This window comes from Phoxinus phoxinus (assembly GCF_949152265.1).
Source record: "Phoxinus phoxinus genome assembly, chromosome: 2".
Classification (NCBI taxonomy): Eukaryota; Metazoa; Chordata; class Actinopteri; order Cypriniformes; family Leuciscidae; genus Phoxinus; species Phoxinus phoxinus.
Window position 1 is genome coordinate 35,568,800 of NC_136877.1, and position 21,718 is coordinate 35,590,517.

Genomic DNA, 21,718 nt, shown 5'->3' on the forward strand with positions numbered 1-21,718 from the left:
CACTAATAAGAACACCTAATTCTGAAAGCATCTTTCTCCACCGTCATTCATAAGTAGCTTCGATAATATTTAATTATATTATAATATGTTGTTTTAATGTGTTTTTTTACAATCGTTTATTTTTGAAGGGCTGAAATGCATATAACTGTGAACGGCATTTATGTGGTTCCATGTCTCTTGTCTTTCACTAGTGAAGAGTTTAGGATTGTGTATATTCTTGTGATGTCATTGGTCAATCAGCATTGTCAGGTCACTTCCCTTCAGTGACATCCTCTAAATTAGAGTAAAACAGACAGAGACACTCATCAGGTGTTCAGATATTTGTTCAGCAATTTACTGATGTGATCCTAAATAAAGCATAGCTTCTCTAACCTATATTCACAATGATGGTTCAGCAGGATTATTTTGCATTCTCTCCTGTGTTATTTTTAAAACATGCTAAGGTCACATGATATTTTTTCCCTTTTCCTCACAATCTGCTTTGGTCCCTGGGCCGTACAATCTCTCGCTCTCTCTCTCTCTCTCTAAACAGGCACTAGCTTAGACAGGCACAAACACACACTCATATCACACTGGCACACATACACACAGCCCAAATCCAACTTAAACGCAGTAATCCTTTAACAGTTGGATTCAGAGGGGCTCTGTGTACATCTGTTCTGCAGACCTATGGTTCACTGCTTCATGTTCATTGTGCTAATGACGACATTGAACATCATGTCAACAATATAGTGTTAAATGTATGAAATGCAGAAAAAAAGCATTAAAAAAATTGCTAATACACAAATATATGCTCAGTCCTCAGCACAGACCCCATTTCAAGCCATTTACCGGTACTCTGGTGACTTCTGAAAAGATGTATTACAGAGAAACAGGAAGGTTAGCTTATGCAAATTTCAGAGAAGCTGTGACCCACAATTCCTTGTGATTACAAATTTAGTAGGAAAAAGAAAAGACTGTTCAAAAACCTTCAAAAACGAGTTTCTTAAGACTGACATCATATAAAGATGGCAAAGGTGTCCAATTTTAAAAAGACTATGAGAGAGTGAACAAAGAAAATCATTGTCCCATCTCCCACACTGCAGTTTTTAGTTCAGTTCTCTTCACCTTCATCAAATGAAGCACAAGAGAAGAGAGAAGGCACTGACTACAGTAAATAAATCTAAAGACGTAAATCTTAACAATCTGTCTACTTATACTCTGTTCTTCCTACTGACTCGGCTCAAATAGACACTATGTAGGTGTGCATCTCTGGCCTTAGAGACACAGTAAGACTGAGTGGTGGATAAATCACGCAACAATTTAAACTCTAGCTTTTCCACTATCGGGCCGAACGGTTCTCATTTCGTAACTGTTCCATTCCGGGCCAGCTGGTACGGTTTCATTTTCCACTGTTAGGAATGTAATACAAACGCGTCAGTCGTTGCCTTGATAACGCAACGGTTTACTGATGATATGAGATGTAAATAGTGACCGCTTATGGAGAATGATCAGCTATTGCTTTTAATTGTATTATTGCTTTGTTTACTTCACTCAAATAGCGCGCCTAACCAGCTACAGAGAAACTGGTAGCCAGGCAAAAGACAAGTGACCGATCCTGAGTGGCAACGTCACTTCACGGATTCTACCAGCTAGGCTCGGCACGGTTAGCCAACCCTCCTGAGTATTCCGGGCAGAGAACGGTTTGTAATCGTGCCGTACCCTACATGAGTGGAAACTGTACAACTGGAACCGTTCCTTACCATTCTAAGAACCGTTCGGCCCAACCGCGGAAAAGCGGATTCTGTCATCATTTACTCACCTCATGTTGTTTCAAACTTTATAGACTTTCTTTTTTCAGCACTTATAAAAAAAAAATGCATTTCTCCTCTTCTCTAGCTTGCTACCTAATCCAGTTATCAAATAAACCTGACATTGTATATTATTTTTGGCTCTTTGGTGAATTGATTTTGTTCCTTTCTTCTAAGTCGCTTTGGATAAAAGCATTTGCTAAATGTATAATTGTAAATTAGCATAAAATAAGTATTTTAAGAAATGTTTTTTTATCCATACAAATGGAAGTTAATGGGCCCCAAAACGGTTTGGATGCCAACATTCTTCAAAACATCTTGTTTTGTGTTCCGAGGATTTGGTACAACATGAGGGCAAGTAAAAGATGACAGAAATTTAATTTGCACTATCCCTCAAAAGTGCTGCTTCAGATTTTCAGGGACAAAACAAAGCATCATTGCACCCAAACAATACAAGTGATCCAATAATCAATGGCAAAGTTGAAACACACTAGCCAAGATGTATTATATTATCCACAGGATGCTGAGGGGAAGAAAATGAGAGAACGACACAGAGACAGAGAGACATCTAATCCGGTTAAGCAGTTCTTGACAATCAAAGTCTAAAAATAGCCTATGGCAGCCGTGAATGAGCTGGAGAAAGAAAGATAGAAAGAGAGAGTGGGACAGTAAACAGAAAGACAGGCCTATGGGGATGGGGTTGTTACAGCAGCCTCTGTCGTACTCCAAAAGCTTATGAAATTAAGCGTGCAGGATCACTGTTAGCCAATCAGAAGCAGGCACCTCCTGCAGAACAGCATGTCAGCAGGGTCCTCGTGATGTCATAATATTAAGCGTAACCATGGTGACTTTTTCTGTTTCTCATGCTGGTTCCCAGGGGACGACGGAGCACCTTACAGACAGCTACATGTGGACCTCACAGAAAATATACTGATGAAACTAAATGAAAGCGAAACGAAACTGCGCTACTCATTTGTGCTTCACGGACCGTTTATTCGTTTGGATCAATAATAGACAGCACAGGGCCACAAACTACTCACGAGTCGCAGACGGTCCGATCTCATTCACGCGACACTGTTACTCCACAGCGCTGGGAGATCCAGTGAAGAAATCCATTGTATTTGCCACAGAAGAATTAATAACATTGCTGCAAGGTTTAGTGAGAAGCATTCTTTTATAAACCATTCATATCAGATCATACAGCACTGACGTGGAAACCAGGAGAAACATTTTTGCCATGAATGAACAAGGTATAGAAGGCTTTAAGTCCACATATTAGCAACATTCACCATGGATTTAATGTAGTAATACTGGTATTGTGGCAGAAATAGTCTAACGCTTACATCTTACAAAATTATTAGTTCATCCTTAAACGTTTCTCCCCATTTTTAAAACTAAAAGTTTCAAGATGTAGGAAAACTCAACATTTATTTATATAAAAGAATTGTAACCATTGAGTTGAGGGCTCATTAGCCATTTCCACTCCCTAAAATCAAAAATTTCTCACTCGTTTTGCTTTTTAATTAATATTAAGACATTATGAAAGATAATAATTAAAGTTGATTTTATCTACACCTCAACTTAAGCTCAGTGCTTTATTGTCATCCCACAGTGCTACCAAACTTTCTGTAGAACTTAGTGGCTCCAGTGCTGCTGCCCTCAAATGTTAGTCTGGAGCCCTGTGAACTTAAAATATAACTGCACATTGTAATTTATGTACGTTAGCCTAAGTCGAAGTCCTTATATTTGATCAAAAGAACTTCCCCCTCCCTCGTACGTCAACATCTCTTCTCTACTCCGATGATGCATTTACTGACGCGAGGGCAGGACAACCTGTCACTCACATGATATCACAGCAATAGCAAACAACAACAATCCAACAATCCAATCAATTACCCATGGACAAAATCAAAACATGCCCAACATGTTTTTTAGTTTTTTTTTTAGACGTTTTCTTGTTTTTCTTGTTTGTTTCGGGATACAACACAATAAGGAAGAAAATACTAGGCTATTTCAACTTCAGTTTCAACTGTTTTTGGTAAACTGTAATAATATTTCACAATATCACCATTTTGATTTTACTGTATTTTTTATCAAATAATTACAGCATTGATAAGCACAAGGCACTTCTTTCAATGGTAGTGTAAAGTTCTACAATCATAAGAACACAAAAAATTTAAAGGATAGTAAGCACCAACTGCAAGACAATGTTCCCATGTTTAACTACCACAGCAGACAGACTGACTGTTTGATGTGCAAAGAGGAAGTAGAAATAAAAATATGAAACCTCTAATCCTGTGCACTAGGATTAAAGAGTTAATCTCCACAACGCTTCTCTTAAAGGTCCTCACAACCTGAGAAAGGCTGTCCAGCAAACCACAAACATACAGGAGTACAGGAGAGGAGACTGACCTCCATCTCGCAACTTATGTGTCTGGTATCTTAAGAAAGCTTCCTGAATGATTTGCGCAATATGCCTAATGTGAACATTTTTGGTAGATCTACAAGCACCTGTAAAGTCTTGCTACACAAAGTCAGAGGTAATATATGAGATGTACAGATTACAGAACAACTCAAGTGAAGCAAAACAGCATAAAATACCTCAGGGGTTAGGGCTGAAACGGTTAGTCAACATTATCAACAACGTTGACAGAAAAATTGGCGACAAATATTTTTGATGTTGAATAGACTTGATCTCAAAGGACTGATTTTAAGGGCCTGCAATAACATGGTTTGACCAGTGGGACACTAAAGCGCAAAACTGTTATGCAGCCCTCCTGGATGCAACCCAATAGAAGAAAACACAGAGCTTCGGAGTGCCAACCAAGCCAAGCCAGTAGAGTGTGGGAAAGTTGAACATAACTATAAAAAAAAAGGTGCAATATCCAGGGCTGCCAATTCTCACGCATTCAGACTCACGCAATATACACCGTTCTCATGCCACACACGTCCATTTTCCAATGCAGTAGGGTTGTCAAAAGTACTGGTACTTCGGTACCAAGTCAGTACTGAAATTTTCTTGCATTTCTGTACTTCAGGTAGTACAGAGTACAGTGTATATTCGGTACCCACTAATAGGCAGCTGCTTTCAGGCTCCAGACTAACTTTTTACTAGGACCACTGTAGAAGTTGTAGTAATCCGACAGTTAACTGTGATTTTATAATCAGAACATGACAAAAATTGTGAACATTTCCCAAATGAATATTACATGTTTTGTCTCTTAGAAATGCACATTTGACAGTAGCAGTCAATTCAGTTGGGATGCAGATGTACATTTATGTTCATTAACAAAAACAGTAACCAGGGTTTTTCCTGCATTGACAGCATCTTTTTCAGCTGTGGCAAGCAGGGCATGGGCTAATGAGCATCACCTGCATGCCACACCGGACTAGAGTCCAATGGAGGAGCTCCAGAAGGAAAAAAGGAGGAGTGACAACAGTGAAGGATGAGAGAGGACCAGGCCTGGAATTTTATGTTGTTGTTTTAGTTTATGCGGCAGTCGTCCATGAGGGGTTATGTTTAACGTTCGCCGGTTCCCGCCGCCTCCTTCCTGGGTTTCGGCACAATTGTAAGAAGGTTTGTGGATAAGGGAACAATGAGGCGGGAAGCAGTGAACGTTAAACATAACTCGTTCTGTTCCCATGGCTCTCGGCCCCACCCTGCTTGCCACAACCACCAGAGATTTATTTAATCATTTAATGTGATGTCAACGTTCTGCAGCACCGGTAACCCGCTGATAGCTGGCTACTTTAAAACACTTGTTATGTTCCCATGAGCTTTGATCACAAATGTTCCCATGAGCTTTGTAGCCAATCACAGCAATATCTGTTGAGCTTGTGAACCCACTGGCCAATCAGATTTCAGATCAGATCCCATAGAATCAGATCAGAACAACGTTATATCTTAAGGGATTCGTTTAAGTTGAAAACATTTGTGTAAATTGTGTAAACAAAAAATATAAAGAACAAAAGCATTTAAGCTCAAGCAGCGCAAACAGGAAAAAATGCTAATAAAGCAGACTGCGCCAATTATCATGCAGAAAGACGTTGCAGAGACATAAAGAAAACGTTGTGCCAGGCGAAGTTTCTAACAGCACTTTGTGTTTTTTGTTCGACGAAACTTAAAGGAAGCATATGTCGAGAGCTTGCCTGCTTAGGATTTATCATTGGATTCACTGCATTTACAGCCAGCAAAGCAACATAGTAAAATTCGAATAGTATTTTTATATTTAGAAAAATTACAGATCGAATATTCGATTATTCGTGCACACCCCTAATTAAAGTTTTGTCAGAATCCACTCATAACTGTGGTGTTTTTGTTTACCACAAGTTATGCATGCTCACAAATCTTCTTTCATTGATTATAAGTTTTTGTAATAGCTTTGTGTACCTGTAAGTGTTGTAAAGACATTCATATTGTTACTTTTATTAAGATACGGGATGCATCGATATGAACATATTGACTGATAACAATATAACCAATAAATCTTTATACTTTAAAGCTCATAACTGATATTGGCTGATAAATTTTTTTTTAATTATGAGCCTGATTAAAAACCATTAAATGCCATGTCCCAAGCACTTCAACATAAACCAAACATGTACAGTAGCCTAGATTGAACCAATGTAAGTTAAATATATATATATATATATATATATTTCACTTTTATATTATATTAATGTGGCCAATTTTATATGTTAAAAAAAATCCTTCAACATGATCCTTCAGAAATCATTCCGATTAGCTGTTCAAGAAACATTTCTGATTATTAGCAATGTTGAAAACAGTTGTACTGCTTAAAATTGTTGTGGAAACTAAGGGGTGTGCGCATCGACTAATTTGACAGTCGTTTAAACGGAAGTTTTGTAACAGACTAATCTAAAAGTAACAACTTAATCTATGAATCAGTCAAATCCCATAATAAATGCAGCTAAACGTCACACATTTGGCGAATAAAGCTCATTCTGAAGCTCAGTTTTTGCAATCGGCATTTTCTTGCTTCGGCTATCACACCTACGTGAATGTGCTGAATGGTTACGCATGACTCAAGTGGAATCTTGCATTATGTTTGAAATGGCACAGCTTACATAAAACTTTTCAGTTTAATTTCTAATTCAAAATACTCTGCACCTCGTTTGTCTTTTGAGCGGTCATTTCTGGTATGATAACATGGGAAATAAGCAGCTGTGTTGACGCTCTCCACCTTTGTTCATGGCCACTCCTCAAGCCCCAGTTGGCCCGCTTTTGACCAAGGGATTTGGCGGGCCAAAACCCCTGGCCGTTGACCCAGAGGAAGCCCAGACAAGGCCCGATCAAGCCCCGGAAGTGATAGTGGAAACGTGACTGGCACGTACTAACATGCTCGCTTTTGGCCCAACAGTGGAAACACGGATCAAGACTAACTCAGTCCTCACCGCTTAGCATCTAACTCTCTGACTAACTGTTATGCGTTTAAACAAGCAAGATTCTCTGATAAAACTTTCTCTTTCCTAGCATTCAACCATTCAGCATCGAGCATGTGAGCATGCTTAATTGCTGCAGTTTTACAGGCACTCTCATAGCAAGGTCATCTGAACTCAACCAAACATCTCTGAGCTGACAGCACAAAGAATAGTCGAAAGAGCGTGCAAACTCTTCAAGTATGCTTTCCTTTATACTTACCAAAGTGCAAGACTTCCTCAAGAGCAGTTCACCCACCCCTAGAGTCAACAACCTACTAGTTCAAGCATAATGGTAAAGATGTATGCATCGACTACATTATCTCTCTCTTACTCTGTTTCTCCCTGTATTTTATTTTAAGTTTTCAGTGGCAAAGAGCTGGCAGGTCAGGGACGATAACCAGGCTACAGATTCTGGCCTTGCCACAGGAGTTTTTAAATCAGCGCTGCACTGACCCAATGAGCTCTCACAGAGTTATCTGCCCAACACACACACACACAAAACCACAAGGCAGGAATGTGCTGATAAGCCGCCAAGGCCCTTCACACTCTTTTTCTATCATTCTCTCTCTGACTGGACTGTGATGATGTTTGTCTAAAAAAACTGAATTCAACTCCCCAATTTGTTTATCATTAAATTATGATAATTGGAGTTAAATACTTAAATTAATGAAGCCATCATTCAAACCAACAATCCTGAAAATGAATGCTGAATATCAGAAGAAGAAACAGAAATTGCCAAGTAGCCTATGTTTGCACACACAAGGAATTTGTTTTGGTGACAGAAGCTTCCAGTAGAGACAACAAAAGTACACAGACAGTAACAATAAAATAAAGATATGAGAATAAGATATATATATATAAATAAAAGACAAATTTGTACAGGTGTATTATACCTATATATACAAATACAATAAAATTAACAGGAAATGGAATGAGAAGAGGTAGGGCACTGTTAAACAAACATAAGTGGTATTGCACAGTGGGGAAAACATTTTCAAACTAGAAACTTTTCTTGTGTCTGGCTGTTCTAGTGCTCAGTGCTCTGTAGCGCCGGCCAGACTGCAAAAGTTCAAAGAGAAGGTGGCTTGGATGGGAGGGTTCCAGAGTGATTTTCTGAGCCCCTTTTCTCTTTTCTGAGGACCAAAAATCCTCTCAGCAGTCCAAACTGTCCTTTTTAGTTTTCTGATATCTGATTTTGTAGCTGAGCCCAACCAGACAGTAATTGAAGTGCAGAAGGCAGACTCAATGATAGCGGAGTAGAACTGCATCATCAGCTTCTGTGGCAGGTTGAACAATGTGATTCAATGTGCCAATGTGATTGTCCCACTTCAGATCCTGAGAGATGGTAGAGCCCATGAACCTGAATGACTGAACTGCTGCCACAGTGCTGCTCATGATAGTGAGTAATGCTGGGGTGTTTCTCCTGAAGTCCACAATGATCTCAGTTTTGAGCATGTTCAGCTCCAGGTTGTTAAGACTGCACCAGAGAGCCAGCTGTTCAACCTCCTGCCTGTATGCAGACTCGCCAGCATTGTGTATTAGACCCATAGGCGTAATTTGCGGGTGGGACATGTCCCCACCACTTTATGAAACATCTCGCGGCACGAGTGTACCCAATAAAAAAAAATCTCCGGTTAACTAGCAGCAGAGCATTCATTTCAAGCAAGGTGGTGTAAGACATAAATTTCCCCATTCTCACTAGCTGTTATCTATCAGAAAGCTGGAGATCCACTGACAAATAGAGCTAGGGACAGAGAGCTGGGTTAGTTTGGTCTGGAGGATTGCTGGGATGATGGTCCACATACAGGATCCTCACATAAGTCCCTGGTTTGTCCAGGTGTTGCAGGATGTAGTGCAGTCCCATGCTGATTGTATCATCCACAGACCAACTTGCTCGAGAAGCAAACTGCAGAGGGTCCAGCAAGGGTCCCGTGATGTCTTTCAGGTATGCCAACACCTCAAATGACTTTGCGACCACAGATGTTAAGGCAACAGGTCTGCAGTCATTAAGTCCAGCGATTTGGGGTTTATTTGGATTGGGGATGACGGTGGCACATTTGAAGCAGGAAGGGACATCACACATCTACAGTGACCTGTTTAAGATATGTGAGAAGATGAAGGCCAACTGGTCAGCAAAGGTTTTTAGACAGGCTGGAGAAATACCGTCTGGGCCTGGTGCTTTCCTTGTCTTTTGTTTGGTAAAGACCGGACACACATCCTCTTCACTGTTCCGAAGTGCAGGAGGGGAGAGGGGGTCTGCTGGAGGTGTTGATGGCTGTGCAGAGAGACCGTCAAGAGTATGTGTGGGGTGTGAGACCAGGTTTTTTCAAACCTTCAATAAAACTCATTCAGGTCATCATCAGCCAGTTGTTGATTCGACACAGTGCTGGGGGATAGTGTCCTGAAGCCTGAAGCCTTTCCACACTGATGCAGGGTCGTTGGCTGAAAACTGTTTTTTCAGCTGTCCAGAGTAGTTTCTCGAAGTTTCTCTGATCTCATTTGTCAATGTGTATTTGACCTGATTATACAAGACTCTGTCCCCACTTCTGTAGGCATCTTCTTTTTTTGACGAAGCTATCTTGAGTTTTGCTGTGAACCATGGTTTGTTGTTGTATGTTAAACTAAGTCCTGTTAGGAATGCACATATCCACACAGAAACTGATAAGTGATGATGTTACAGAATCCGTGAGCTCATCCAGACCCTGTTAAGAGGAGATGGTCTTATTTATTAAATAATGTGTTGTGTTGCAACGACCTTGTTCTCAGCTCTGTGCTGATGATCGAAACAAGGTTGTTCCCACATCTGAATTCCATAGCCAGAGTCTGTGATGCAAAACACACACACACAAAACCACAATGATTTGTAACTGTACAACTACAGCCTCATTCAGCAGGGGGTGCCTTTGTCAGGGTGTGTGTAAGAGAGAGAGTGAAAGAAAAAGAAACAAAGGGAGGACAGGGGCAAAATGATGAGTGAGAGCGGGAAGAGGGGGATAAATAGGACACCTTGGTGCTGCTTATATCCCAGACCCACAGAAACAGCAGTCTCCCCGGACAGGCCTCCGAGCCGAGGGTCACGTGACCAGTCCGAGCGCACTCAAAGGAATTCCCAAGCTCTTACAGGCGGCATTCTGCACCACAATGCCTGTTCTGTGGCCCAAGACAGACAGCCAGAGAGTTAATGAGGTGCAGCTAACACTAGATTAATTTCCTTCACCACTACAGCATAATTAATATACAGGATTAATTAGGGCCTCCCCTGAATATAATAATATAGTTTATATGTATGAGTACATATAATTATATACTGATAATATATAATAGGCATTATCACTCAAATATTTACCGTGAAATGCTAACCCTTTCCTGCTTAGAACAGCAGGTTGGGATCCTGGACTACTGTTCAAACGCTTTGGGTCATTCAAAGAAATTAAAAATGTTATTCAGCAGGGATGTATTAAAATGACAAATTAAAATGACAGTAAAAGACATTTATAAAGAATTATATTTCAAATAAATGCTGTTCAAACAAAGCTTTCTATTCATCAAAGAATCCCGAAAAATGAATACATGGCATTGTATTTTACTACAACTTTTCTGTAATTAAAAAGGCAACGCAATAATGGGTAAACTTTACTTTTTTTAATTACCATTGAGACAAAAATAGCATGCAAGAAAATGGAGGGAACTGATGATCTTGATCCAAGAGCTGCAAGCATCTGAGGCCAGGGGTAGGATAATTCACGAATAAGTTCGTGAGGTTTGTCTCAACTCTCAACACAAACTCAGTCTGTCTAGACTGAAGCAAAACAAAACCAGATTGCATAAAACTAAGTGACTCATAATACACTAAATCTGCAATGGAATGCCCGATGTGGCATAGGCAATTATTTCCTTTTCTGTCTGAAACAAAAATAATTTATTTATAATTATCAATTATTTATATCATTATGTATTTATGGATTTCACATTCATTTTTAGAACTTATGATTGTTAAATGGAACCTAGTTCAGTGTGGCCTAAATATGCTGAAATAAATATTCTCAAAACTAGGGGTAAATCCCCTTAAACATTATTTACACCTAGTTTTTTAGTATTTAATTTTGGGAATTATTTTAATTTTATGCAAGTTACCTGATCATTCAGCTCACAAATCAATGGAAACTTGGGGTGATTCTAAGACACAATGTAACATCAAATTATGAGATAAAGATAATAGTAGAACTTCATATTCAAATCAAAATACAGGAAAATACTGTTTATACTGATATACACAAGACCCTCCTACAAATCTACAATAATATAATAACATTTCAATTAAAATAGCTCAAGAGAGAAGTCGAAAGTCAAATTAAGTCTGCTCACAGTCACAACAGTACCTGCAATGCTCTAGAACTGCTGCTTAAAGCTTATGGGGCAAAGCAAAAGTGAAGGAAATTGCTCAAGCGTTATCTTCAAAACAGCCTTCTAGAGTTTCCCAGCTCCATAACAACAGACTAGATCTCAGCTAACCTGCTTTGTGCCGTGGACACAGCAAAGCTGAGACCTGGGTCAGGGTCTGAGACGTCAGGGCTAATGGAAATCTGGACCGCCAACAGACACAGAGGAGCCAAGAAAAAACGCCCACTAAAAACACAAACAGATTTTACTAAGAGAGCTTTACAACTGAGTTTTTTCGTGTGGCAGTGAGCTCGTCAGGTACAGTATCTTCAAAAGAGTGATCGCTCCCTTTCGGTTGCATTCACATAAAAACCACAGCACCACTAATCCACTGACTCACATACGCAAACCAAACCTCCAAAAGAAGACCATCATTATCCCAACACTCTCACACACTCCATTCCCACAAACACACCAAATCTAGCAGCGATCACTATAATTATGCACACACGATACAATAATAACAGACTATTATCAAATAAATACAGCCATCTCAGTCTCAGAGGTAAATAAATGCTGTGAGGTCTATAATCTCTTCAAGCTCAGTCTGCATTTAGCCATCACTTAAACAACAATTATAAAGGGGGCAATACCGTTGAAAATGATCCACCTTATCAATGCGACTTACTCTTTGGATATGTTCAGAAGACACAGAGCTAGACATGGGCAGCAACTGTTTGAAATATTCAGCCATTTCAAGCTGAGGTAACATGAAGGAATTTGCCGTGCTGAGTGAGCGTCTGGGTCACTGTAGCCCACAATCTCCTGTAGTGCTCTGTATTATCATGGTTGAGAGAAGAAGGCTCACTAAGACCCGACATGTGATTCAGATTAAAGCAGATTTTTTTTTGTATGTGCCCCATTCTCTCAGCCAGATTGGTGTACATCAAGTAGCACTGATAGACGTGATAGAAAATCTCTGGGAAAAACAGAAAATGGGTTAAAGGGTAAAACAGTTATTTATCATATCACGATAGATCCAATTTGACTTGATCTTAGAGATAAAACTAGGGCTGTCACGATTCCTCGATTAAATTTGAGTACTCAATTAAAAAAAAATCCTCGATTCGAATTTACCTGTATGGAGTAACCGGCATTCCACGGACAAGAATTATTAGACCGTTTTCTAAGGCTGCACAAAGTATTACAATAATTAAACAGCCATACTATAGTGCTATTGTGAAATCACAAAAGCATATATGCCCCGAGGGGTTAATAAATATGCACATTATTTACACGCTTGCGTGCAAGTTACGTTTGCGTTTGCAAATTTCTCCCTAAAATATAGTTAACTAGGTGTACACACACACACAGTTAGTTTATATTCAGTTAGTTTAATTTAATTATTGAAACGTTAAATGTTTGTTTTAATTCGTTTGTGCTTAAACTAACAGAAAACATCAGCTTTGCTGTTATGTTAGCATTGCTAATAATAATTTCCACACTATTGTTATGGAATTTGTGTTTGTGAATTTAGTTTTGTGAGGACAATCAAATTTGTGTTTGAAATTATTAATTTCTTAGCTGATCATGTTGCCTAAAATTAGTATGTTCTGTTACAGCTGCCCCGCTGTGTACTGGACCACTGTTAAAATGCTGCAAACTTACTGGCTACTATACAGAAACCGAAGAGATGACATGCAGAGGATCACACATACACTTTTGCTTTCTCCTGTCACATGCAGTGAAGATCTAAGCCGTGTAGAGGCTGCCTCAGACAGTTCCAGAACTCTGAAAGCCCAGGGGGGAGGACTGGGGGGGTGGGGGGCTAACAGTGGGTGACAGTAGGGCACAGCCTAATTAAGTCCTCATTAGCTAAGCATTAAATAAGAAGAAATGTGGAAATGACAACAAATTGGGATTTCCAATTTATTTATACTTTTAAACACAGATATATCACTCTCAAACATCATAAACAATCCATCAAAACTGGTGACAGTAGAATAAGAGATAAGGGACAGCTAACATGCACTACTGTAATCTAACACTATTGCACTAAGATATAGGCCCTGTGGTGGAGGTGCACCAGGAGCCCAGTGCTGTTCCTCACCATGGGAACCACTCAAGCTTTCCAACAACACAGGCACTTGAGTCTGATTGGCTCTGAGCGGCACACAGGACTCTGTAAACGGCACATTACACTGCAACATTTTGACGTTTAGCCTACAATTTTATCTTCAGATTTCTGCAAGATGCAAAAAACTAGTTATAGACAAAGAAACAAACATTCCGTCTCCTGCAAAGAAAATTGTAACTGCATGCCTCCTCTTTTCTAGTATGTATATACAGCAGTAAAGTGGAGATATGTTTGTCCTCTGATGATTAAAAAACCCATTCTGCAAGCTCTCAAAGAAGGCCAGAGGCTCCACCAGTAATTAACATAACCTCTCCAGAACAGAAACGGAGGACAAGAGCTTTCTCTTGCTCGCTCTTTCTGCTTTGACTATGAATACAAGCTTGAGGGGCCTATTTATAGCATTAGGCTATAATACAAATCATTTTCTCTAGTATTTTCTGCATGGGACGGACAGACAAACGGACAGACAGATGATCAAGGCTTTATGTAGTGTTCCTCCATATTAAATGCCTTAATTTTCATGCAAATGGGACACTAGATACGGTAAGTTGCTTCTAGATCTAATTAATATTTTCCCTGAAGTATAGACTGCTTATTTACTCAAGAACAAATATGGCATGGTGTTGGTGTCAATCAAAAAAGTCGGATACTGTCAGAGAGGGTGTGAGAGTGAGACAGTACAGTTTAACAAAAAGTTTTCTATGCAAGAACAAACTAACAATCTGTAACAAATGGTGACACGATGATTCAAGTGAAATAAAAACGATTTTTAATTCTGCTGTTAAACATGTAAGAAAAAGAAATTATGACTTCATTGTAATTTATTTCTCAATAAAAAATATTCCATGATTTCTCACAGAACTGTTAAAACTATAGGCCACGATAATCAATTTATTTATCGCACGATATTTGGACCTCGATCATTTTTGGTGACGTAATATTTAATAGTTTCCGATAACATAGCCTACTGCCCATGTTTTATGTTTACATAAAAATGTATGCAAGCAAGATTTTGCAGATCGCGCTGCCTCTGTCATCTTATCTGCTCTCCTCGTGGGAAGCGAAAGCAGGGCTTAGGCCGCTCCTTCATACACAGAGCGTGTGCTTAAAATGTGCACCAATTTGCAGTGTCACATTTGTATTTGCACCAAAACAGTGGAATGCAGCTTTAAAACTGAGTGTGTTTTGACTTGTTATTCCAAACTGTCTGTCTGTAGTTGTCAGGAAAACACTATAACACTATCCTCAAATGTCGCCTTCTTTTCACCTGTCAATATTCACTCACAGGCTCAGCTAGTGTAAGGCCATTTCACACAGGTCACGACCGTTGCGAGGGTCTAGTTAATTTTCACAGAGAACGCATATTTAGCATTTCACTGTAAACATGTGCTAGACGGACGTGTTTGACTGTTGCACTCATGTCTTTTGCAGCATATCGATGCAGTGTTATACATAACTTTTTAAAAACACGCCATCACGTTCATATGGACATCTGACTGCTAAGTATGGTTTGCGGGTTTTTTCAACAATAGCGTGCACCTTTACTTTACTGAGAAAAGAAAGTCAAGGAAAAATCTGTAGATGGAAAATATCCATAAAAGTGCCCTTTTTTGCATTTGTAAGTTTGTTTGTTTTTTACTTGTTACTTTGCAGTTTTTGTTAACAAAGGTTTATTTGTTCTTTATTGACGTTTTTTGGTTTATTTATTCAGGGTATTTACATTTTTTGACACTTCAATTCCAGTATCTAAATATTCTTAAGAATGAAAAAGTTTGTTGTCATTTGAAAGTGTGTAGACCTACTTGCATTAGGCTATTATGCTGTTATATTCTGATTATATAGGCTATTCAGTGGCATAAAATTGTCTTAAAATGACAATATCGTTTATCGCAATTATTTCTGATAAATCACTAATAATCCCAAACTGAGTATATAGTACAGTCCGTTTACACTTCTCCAAAATACCTAATGAAAACCTAATCATCCACATGAACTCTCTGTTTCTTTCTTTCTTAAAGAAAGAAAGAAAGAAAGAAAGAAAGAAAGAAAGAAAGAAAGAAAGAAAGAAAGAAAGAAAGAAAGAAAGAAAGAAAGAAAGAAAGAAAGAAAGAAAGAAAGAAAGAAAGAAAGAAAGAAAGAAAGAAAGAAAGAAAGAAAAGACGATGTCTTACAGAGGAAACAAGGTCCCCGGGGAGATCGAGCAAAACTTTAGGGCAAAAAAAAAAAGGTCATCCAGACAGATCCACACCTCATAGACAAGATAAATAGTTCCTCCTGGAAAAACATGTCTTCTCAAGCACAGTTTTTGTAGTAGGTTTATTTAGGGATAAACACTAATACTAACTAGAGCAGGGGTCGGCAAGTAACTTTGGCCGCGGGCCAATATTTTTTTTATCCAGTAGATGGCGGGCCAGCTACATGGAATAGGCCTATTCGTTAGGTGAAATCACAAAATATAATGCACACAAACGTGTCCCTACTACTTATATACAACCACTGATGAGCATAATCGGTTTAGATGAAGAAGAAAAAACGAAAAAAAAAAAAAAACTATACAAATGCAGATTAGAACCCAGAACCTTTTACACACTTGACGAAAGTTCTACCACTGGACCATTTAAGCACACGAGAAAATGCCGCGAATACATTAACGATAAATTAAACCCCATGTACTATTTAAATCGATTGTTGGACATGTTATTGTACATATATCTGATTTAGCATTGTATTACCAATGGACTGTACAACTTTTGAACGTTATTCCTTTTTTATTATTTATTCGGGACACAAGAGGTCTGCGCGGGACTGTTTTTTTCCGTCCCGCTCCCACAAGGTTCAATTCAGCAACCGCTTAAAATACTTAAAAGTAAAAGCTTAAAAGTGTTCACCTGCTTTAAAAATTTAGATCTCGTTTTCAGAATCTCAAATCTCAAAAACAAGTCGTTTTTCATTTTTTTATTTTTTATTTTAATGGGGGGAAAAAACTAATGAACGAATGATACACGGCAGTGATGCGCGGGTCAATGTATAAACAACCCGCACCCGACCGACGTTTTCAACTAACCCGCCCGCAACTCGGACCGCAAACAAAAGAAAGAAAATATTGTACCCGACCCGCTTCCTGGCCCGCATATTGGGCCATAGACGTAGGAACTAGGGGTGCGCATTTTTCTGAATGCTGTATTTGTAATACAGGCTTGATTTATTCATTTATTTCGTTTCATTTTCTTAACAATTAAGATGCTGCATGTGTTTATCCAGTCTCGAAGTGTGCGTCTCTCCTCCGAATTTCCCAACAAAAACCCCGCCCCCTCTCAGAAAATACATAAAACTCGCATTACTGAGCTATATGCGTTTAAAAGTAGCCTATTAAAATGGCACAATGGCATTGCTCAGTTCAACGTTTTGGGAAATCGGGCATTTTGTCCCGCTTCAGCTCTTATTCAAAAGTTAATAATGCGCTCAACATTCAAAAGGTAAATAAGGATTTCCCACTGTCATCTCTGCAGACTGAGCTCGTGCGTCATCCTCGCGCAGTTATTCAGACAATAAAGTGTAGACCTGTGTATTTCATAGAACATTATGTCTAGTACTATATAAATTACAATGGTTTAATTGGCATCTTTATTTCAAACGACCCGACCGACCGCGACCCGAATATCATTAAAAATATTTTTGGATGACTCGTAACCGCGGGTGACCGCAGGCACTCGTCGCTCATTTTGGATCATCCCGCGCATCACTGATTCATGGGGCATATTTGTAAACCGTTATAGTAAAAAAAAAAAAAAAAAAAAAAAAAAAATAACGGTCTTCCAAAATAATCCAGCGGGCCAGAAAATATTGCTGGCGGGCCAGTTTTGGCCCGCGGGCCGCCAGTTGCCGACCCCTGAACTAGAGGATCTAGTGATTAAAAATACCAATAACTTAAACTAAGGACTTCTACCCTGAATAATTAGGCTACTAGTATTGTAGTACAATAATACATAGGCTATATTTAAACCAATTACCATTCAAAATTTTGAGATCAGTCATTTTTTGAAATAATTTAAGCAAGGGCGCAGTAAATTGATCAAAAGTGGCAGTGAAGACATTCACAAATGTTACAAAATATTTCCATTTTCATATGAATGCTCTTCTTTTGAACTCTCTATAATTCTGAATCGACAAAAATATTAATCAGAACTAGTTTCTAATGTTGAAACTATATGTTTCTTAAGCAGCAAATAAGCATAGAGTGATTTCTGAAGGATCATGTGACACTGAAGACTGGAGTAATCATGCTGAAAATTCAACTTTGCATCACAGGAATAAAATACATTTCAAAATCGAAAACAGGCATTTTAAATTGTAGTGCGAAATGTTTCCTGGATATAGTCTAATATCAATACACACCACTGCATTACATCATCACGTAACCATTTCACCTCATTAAGAAAAACTCGCCAAACCTGAATAACTGAATGTCCTGTACACATTCCTGTTTTCATATGCTTCTCGCACAGTACAGTGGAACAGGAAGCCAACTCAAGAGCAGCATAAACGCATACACAAACATAATGTAGAGCATTGTACTTCGCGATGAGCCACTTTGAACACACACCCCCACGAAAAAACACGTTCTCAGCAAACTGTCTCATACAGAACCAAAAAAAACACATGCAAACTCCTGCCCACAATTTTCAGACAATATAAACTATCTACGTTTTGGATTCGACAGTTGGTCTACAATAGTCAGTAACGCGAGAAAATGTAGGTAAGTTAACGTTACTGCAGTGAGTGGAATAATTTCACACCACTTCGACACAAGTAGCCCAAGTACTGGCAGGCCGTTTAAGTGCCATTTTTAATCAACAGGTGGTAGCCTAACGTTACCTAGCGAATCGCAAACTCTTCCAGTGATCAATATTCACTTTAAACGCTTTTTAACTGTCCAATTATCTTAAAGGAACATTTCGTGCAACACAAATTGAGATGTTGGTCACATAATCAGAATGGCAGTCTTTCATCACATCTTTTCTCCATATAATGAAAGTGAATGGTGACTGAGTGAAACTGTCATTCTACCTTTGAAGTTCCACTTAAGATAGAAAGTCGCATTATGTTTGAAACAACATGACGGCCAGTAAACGATGACAGAATTATCGGTGAACTATACCTTTAAGATTCTGGCTTTCACGTGGATTAGAAGGAAAACAAGATACATTCGTGTGGAGAACTCGTCTATTTCTACGTGTATTGCACCTTAAATGGGTCAGGTCTCGTACACCGTCAAAATGCTAGGAAAAATAATTTCCTACCTTATTTATGGCAGCTTTAGCAGACATTTTGATATCTTGTTGGCTCCCGGCGTAGCAAGTTGACTGTTGTTAAATATCACTACACCGAAAGTTACACCCCAAATATATTCCTCCTTCGTCCTGCCCAGCAGCCGCCACAGCGCCGGGCAAAGCGGGTTTATTTCTTCTGACCGCCAAAAGACATGTCAACACAACCGAAACCCAGCAGTCCAAAGTTCATCATCTATTATTGCGCGTGAAACTTCCGAAGCTAACTTACGCGAATACTCCGCCGATAGGCTCTTTCTTTTTCTAATAAAGTGAAAAACAAAAAGGAATCAAGAAAACCTTGTTGTTCTACAGTCGACCGCGCCAGACAGAGTTTAATAATATCGATTATGCGAAATGCGAAGGTCCCACAGCAGTAGAAGTTTGAAACGGATGAGCTCGATCCTCGCTTCTCTCCTCTCCCAGCAACAATCATGACATGTCTGACTGGGAGGGTCCATTACAGTTCTGCGGGGGTGGTGGGGTGGAAACCGGGACAGGGTGAGCCACAATCCAATACATGTCATTTTAATTCTGTATGTGTACACAGCAGTTTAATATGTTAATTTCGCGAGTTATGTAATAAATGTGTGATTATTTTACATCAAAACAATAGATGCAAAAATAGAAACTAAAGGGACGCCCCCGTGCCTGATCTTTTCGTTTTGACCGGGGAGCGGATGGGATGGAGAGAGGAAAGCAAGGTAAAGTGGAACACAGTTGTTGATCGCTGGCTGCTTAGCTTTTGGTGTTAGAAGTTTAAGGAGAAGTCATGTGTATTTTAACACAAAACATTATTTTACATAAAAAAAGAATAATAAATGTTTTGACTGCTAACAGTTATTTTTAACTAAGATTCCAAAATATGGGTCAAACGATTAGAAGTTTTTATAGCCTAATGATTAATAAAATTGAAATATAATATAGGAATTAAGTGATTTTTAGTTACCGTTACTCTGTAATGCCGTTCAAAACCAATAACCTTATTATACATACTAATAATACCTATACCAAAACTTAGACTTTCTTTTAGTTTTGTATTCTTATGAGATTGTGTGGTTTAACCTTTAGATCAAGTTTTTTTTCGTCGATAACAAACCACTCAGGAAACCAAACGGGACATAATTGCTGCAATGCAGACCGCTTCCTGTGGTTTCCGGGCCCCCTCCCATAGGACAGGGCCTCAGAATGCTGTTTGTATTGTTTTGAAATCAGTATTATGGGCTGTACTTTTCACTGTAAAATGTCAGCTCATGTTTACAACGGATAAAAAAAAAACCCTCACAAATGCACAATATATCATTAAATCCTTAAGACATAGCCTAATCAATCATTAAGTTGTCAGACATAATACGTTAATGCTTTAGGTCCCTGAAGTATTCCTGTAGTTCTGCAAACAAGAGAGTAAAATGGTTTAATTTCCCTTCAACAAGCAATATGTATGTAACAAAGGAAGCAAAATCTCTCTCTCCAATTCTTGTAACCGTCATTCAGATGGTAAACATATAATTTCTGAAAACAGCCAAATCGAGGATAAAAAAATATCCATTTAAACTGTACCGCAAATCAGACATATCAATATAGTTCAACACGTTCAAAACAATGGTTATCATGGCACCGGCACCGCACCAGCTCAGTCAAAAAGACAAAACTTTAAAATTGTAATCTGAATAAACCAAATCTTACACTGAAGACACTGGACGCTGTGCTCCCTATTAAGTTCATATAGGCTAATGGTCATAAGGCCAGTCATTATAGATGTAATTCCACAAATACTTTGATGATTGACAGACAGGTCCAGGGGAGAGGCTAAGGATATTTTGGATTAGTCATGCTGCAGGATAAATTCTTGTCATAGACCAGAGGGTTAAACTAAAAATAACTTGGTGTAAGAGGTCACATTCTCCCATAGCTAGGCTTCAGGAATCAGAGGGGGAAACAAGTGAGTGATAGGAAAGAGCTATAAAACAATTAAGAAAACAAAGCTTTTCAATGACCAATAAGCCCACAAAAGAAGTTAAAACACCTATACATTTATTATAAAAATTATTAGAGCCGTCTTCCACATAAAATGTAAACATATAGACACACTTTTATGAATTACCATGCTCTAAATGAAATGAAATGTTACAAGGGATGATGATGGAATATTTGCACGGGAGAAGCCATGAATGACTAGACCAGATATAACTTAAAATGAACTGAAACACAAACACATCTAATTACCAGGAATCCTGACTATCACTGAACCCAAGAAACACATAAAAAAACAACACAAAGAAATAGAATGATAAATACTGCCAAAGAGGACAATCGCTCAATCCTCCTCCATCGCATGTTACGATCCGCATCGAGCAGCGAGGATATCAGGATATTCAGCATGCTGTCTGTTAGCACAGGCAAATCAATCTCCGATTCCTGAAAACCTCAGAACGTCCCTTTCATGTCTTCAAAAACCCAAGTAAATGAGTTTAATGTAAGCCCAAGATGAAGAGGACTGCTATAGCTCGAACTGTAGAGTGAATGGTTCTGTGAGAATGGAGCAGAAAAAGAGAGTTAGTGACAGAAAAACACGTTTGAAGGCAGCATTGTCGTGCATGGTTACCCTAAACGGCTCTCGACACGGCGCAACCTGAGGCTTC

At 38.9% G+C, this 21,718-nt stretch overlaps 1 protein-coding gene across 20 annotated transcripts in view; it reads right to left on the reverse strand.

The window, feature by feature from the left end:
- The window catches only part of tjp1a (tight junction protein 1a), a 143,057-nt gene that overhangs the window by 54,946 nt on the left and 66,393 nt on the right, over positions 1–21,718 (reverse strand). For 6 of the 20 annotated variants that reach the window (XM_079584265.1, XM_079584268.1, XM_079584262.1 and 3 more), the window contains exon 1: positions 19,050–19,521. The exons of 13 other annotated variants lie outside the window; for them this stretch is intronic. In XM_079584265.1, the coding sequence (XP_079440391.1) occupies positions 19,050–19,076 (27 nt within the window). In that variant the 5' untranslated portion in view covers positions 19,077–19,521. Of the gene's footprint in view, positions 1–11,744; positions 11,767–19,049; positions 19,522–21,718 lie in introns of those variants that run through there. One more of the 20 variants, XM_079584263.1, reaches the window with a different exon arrangement.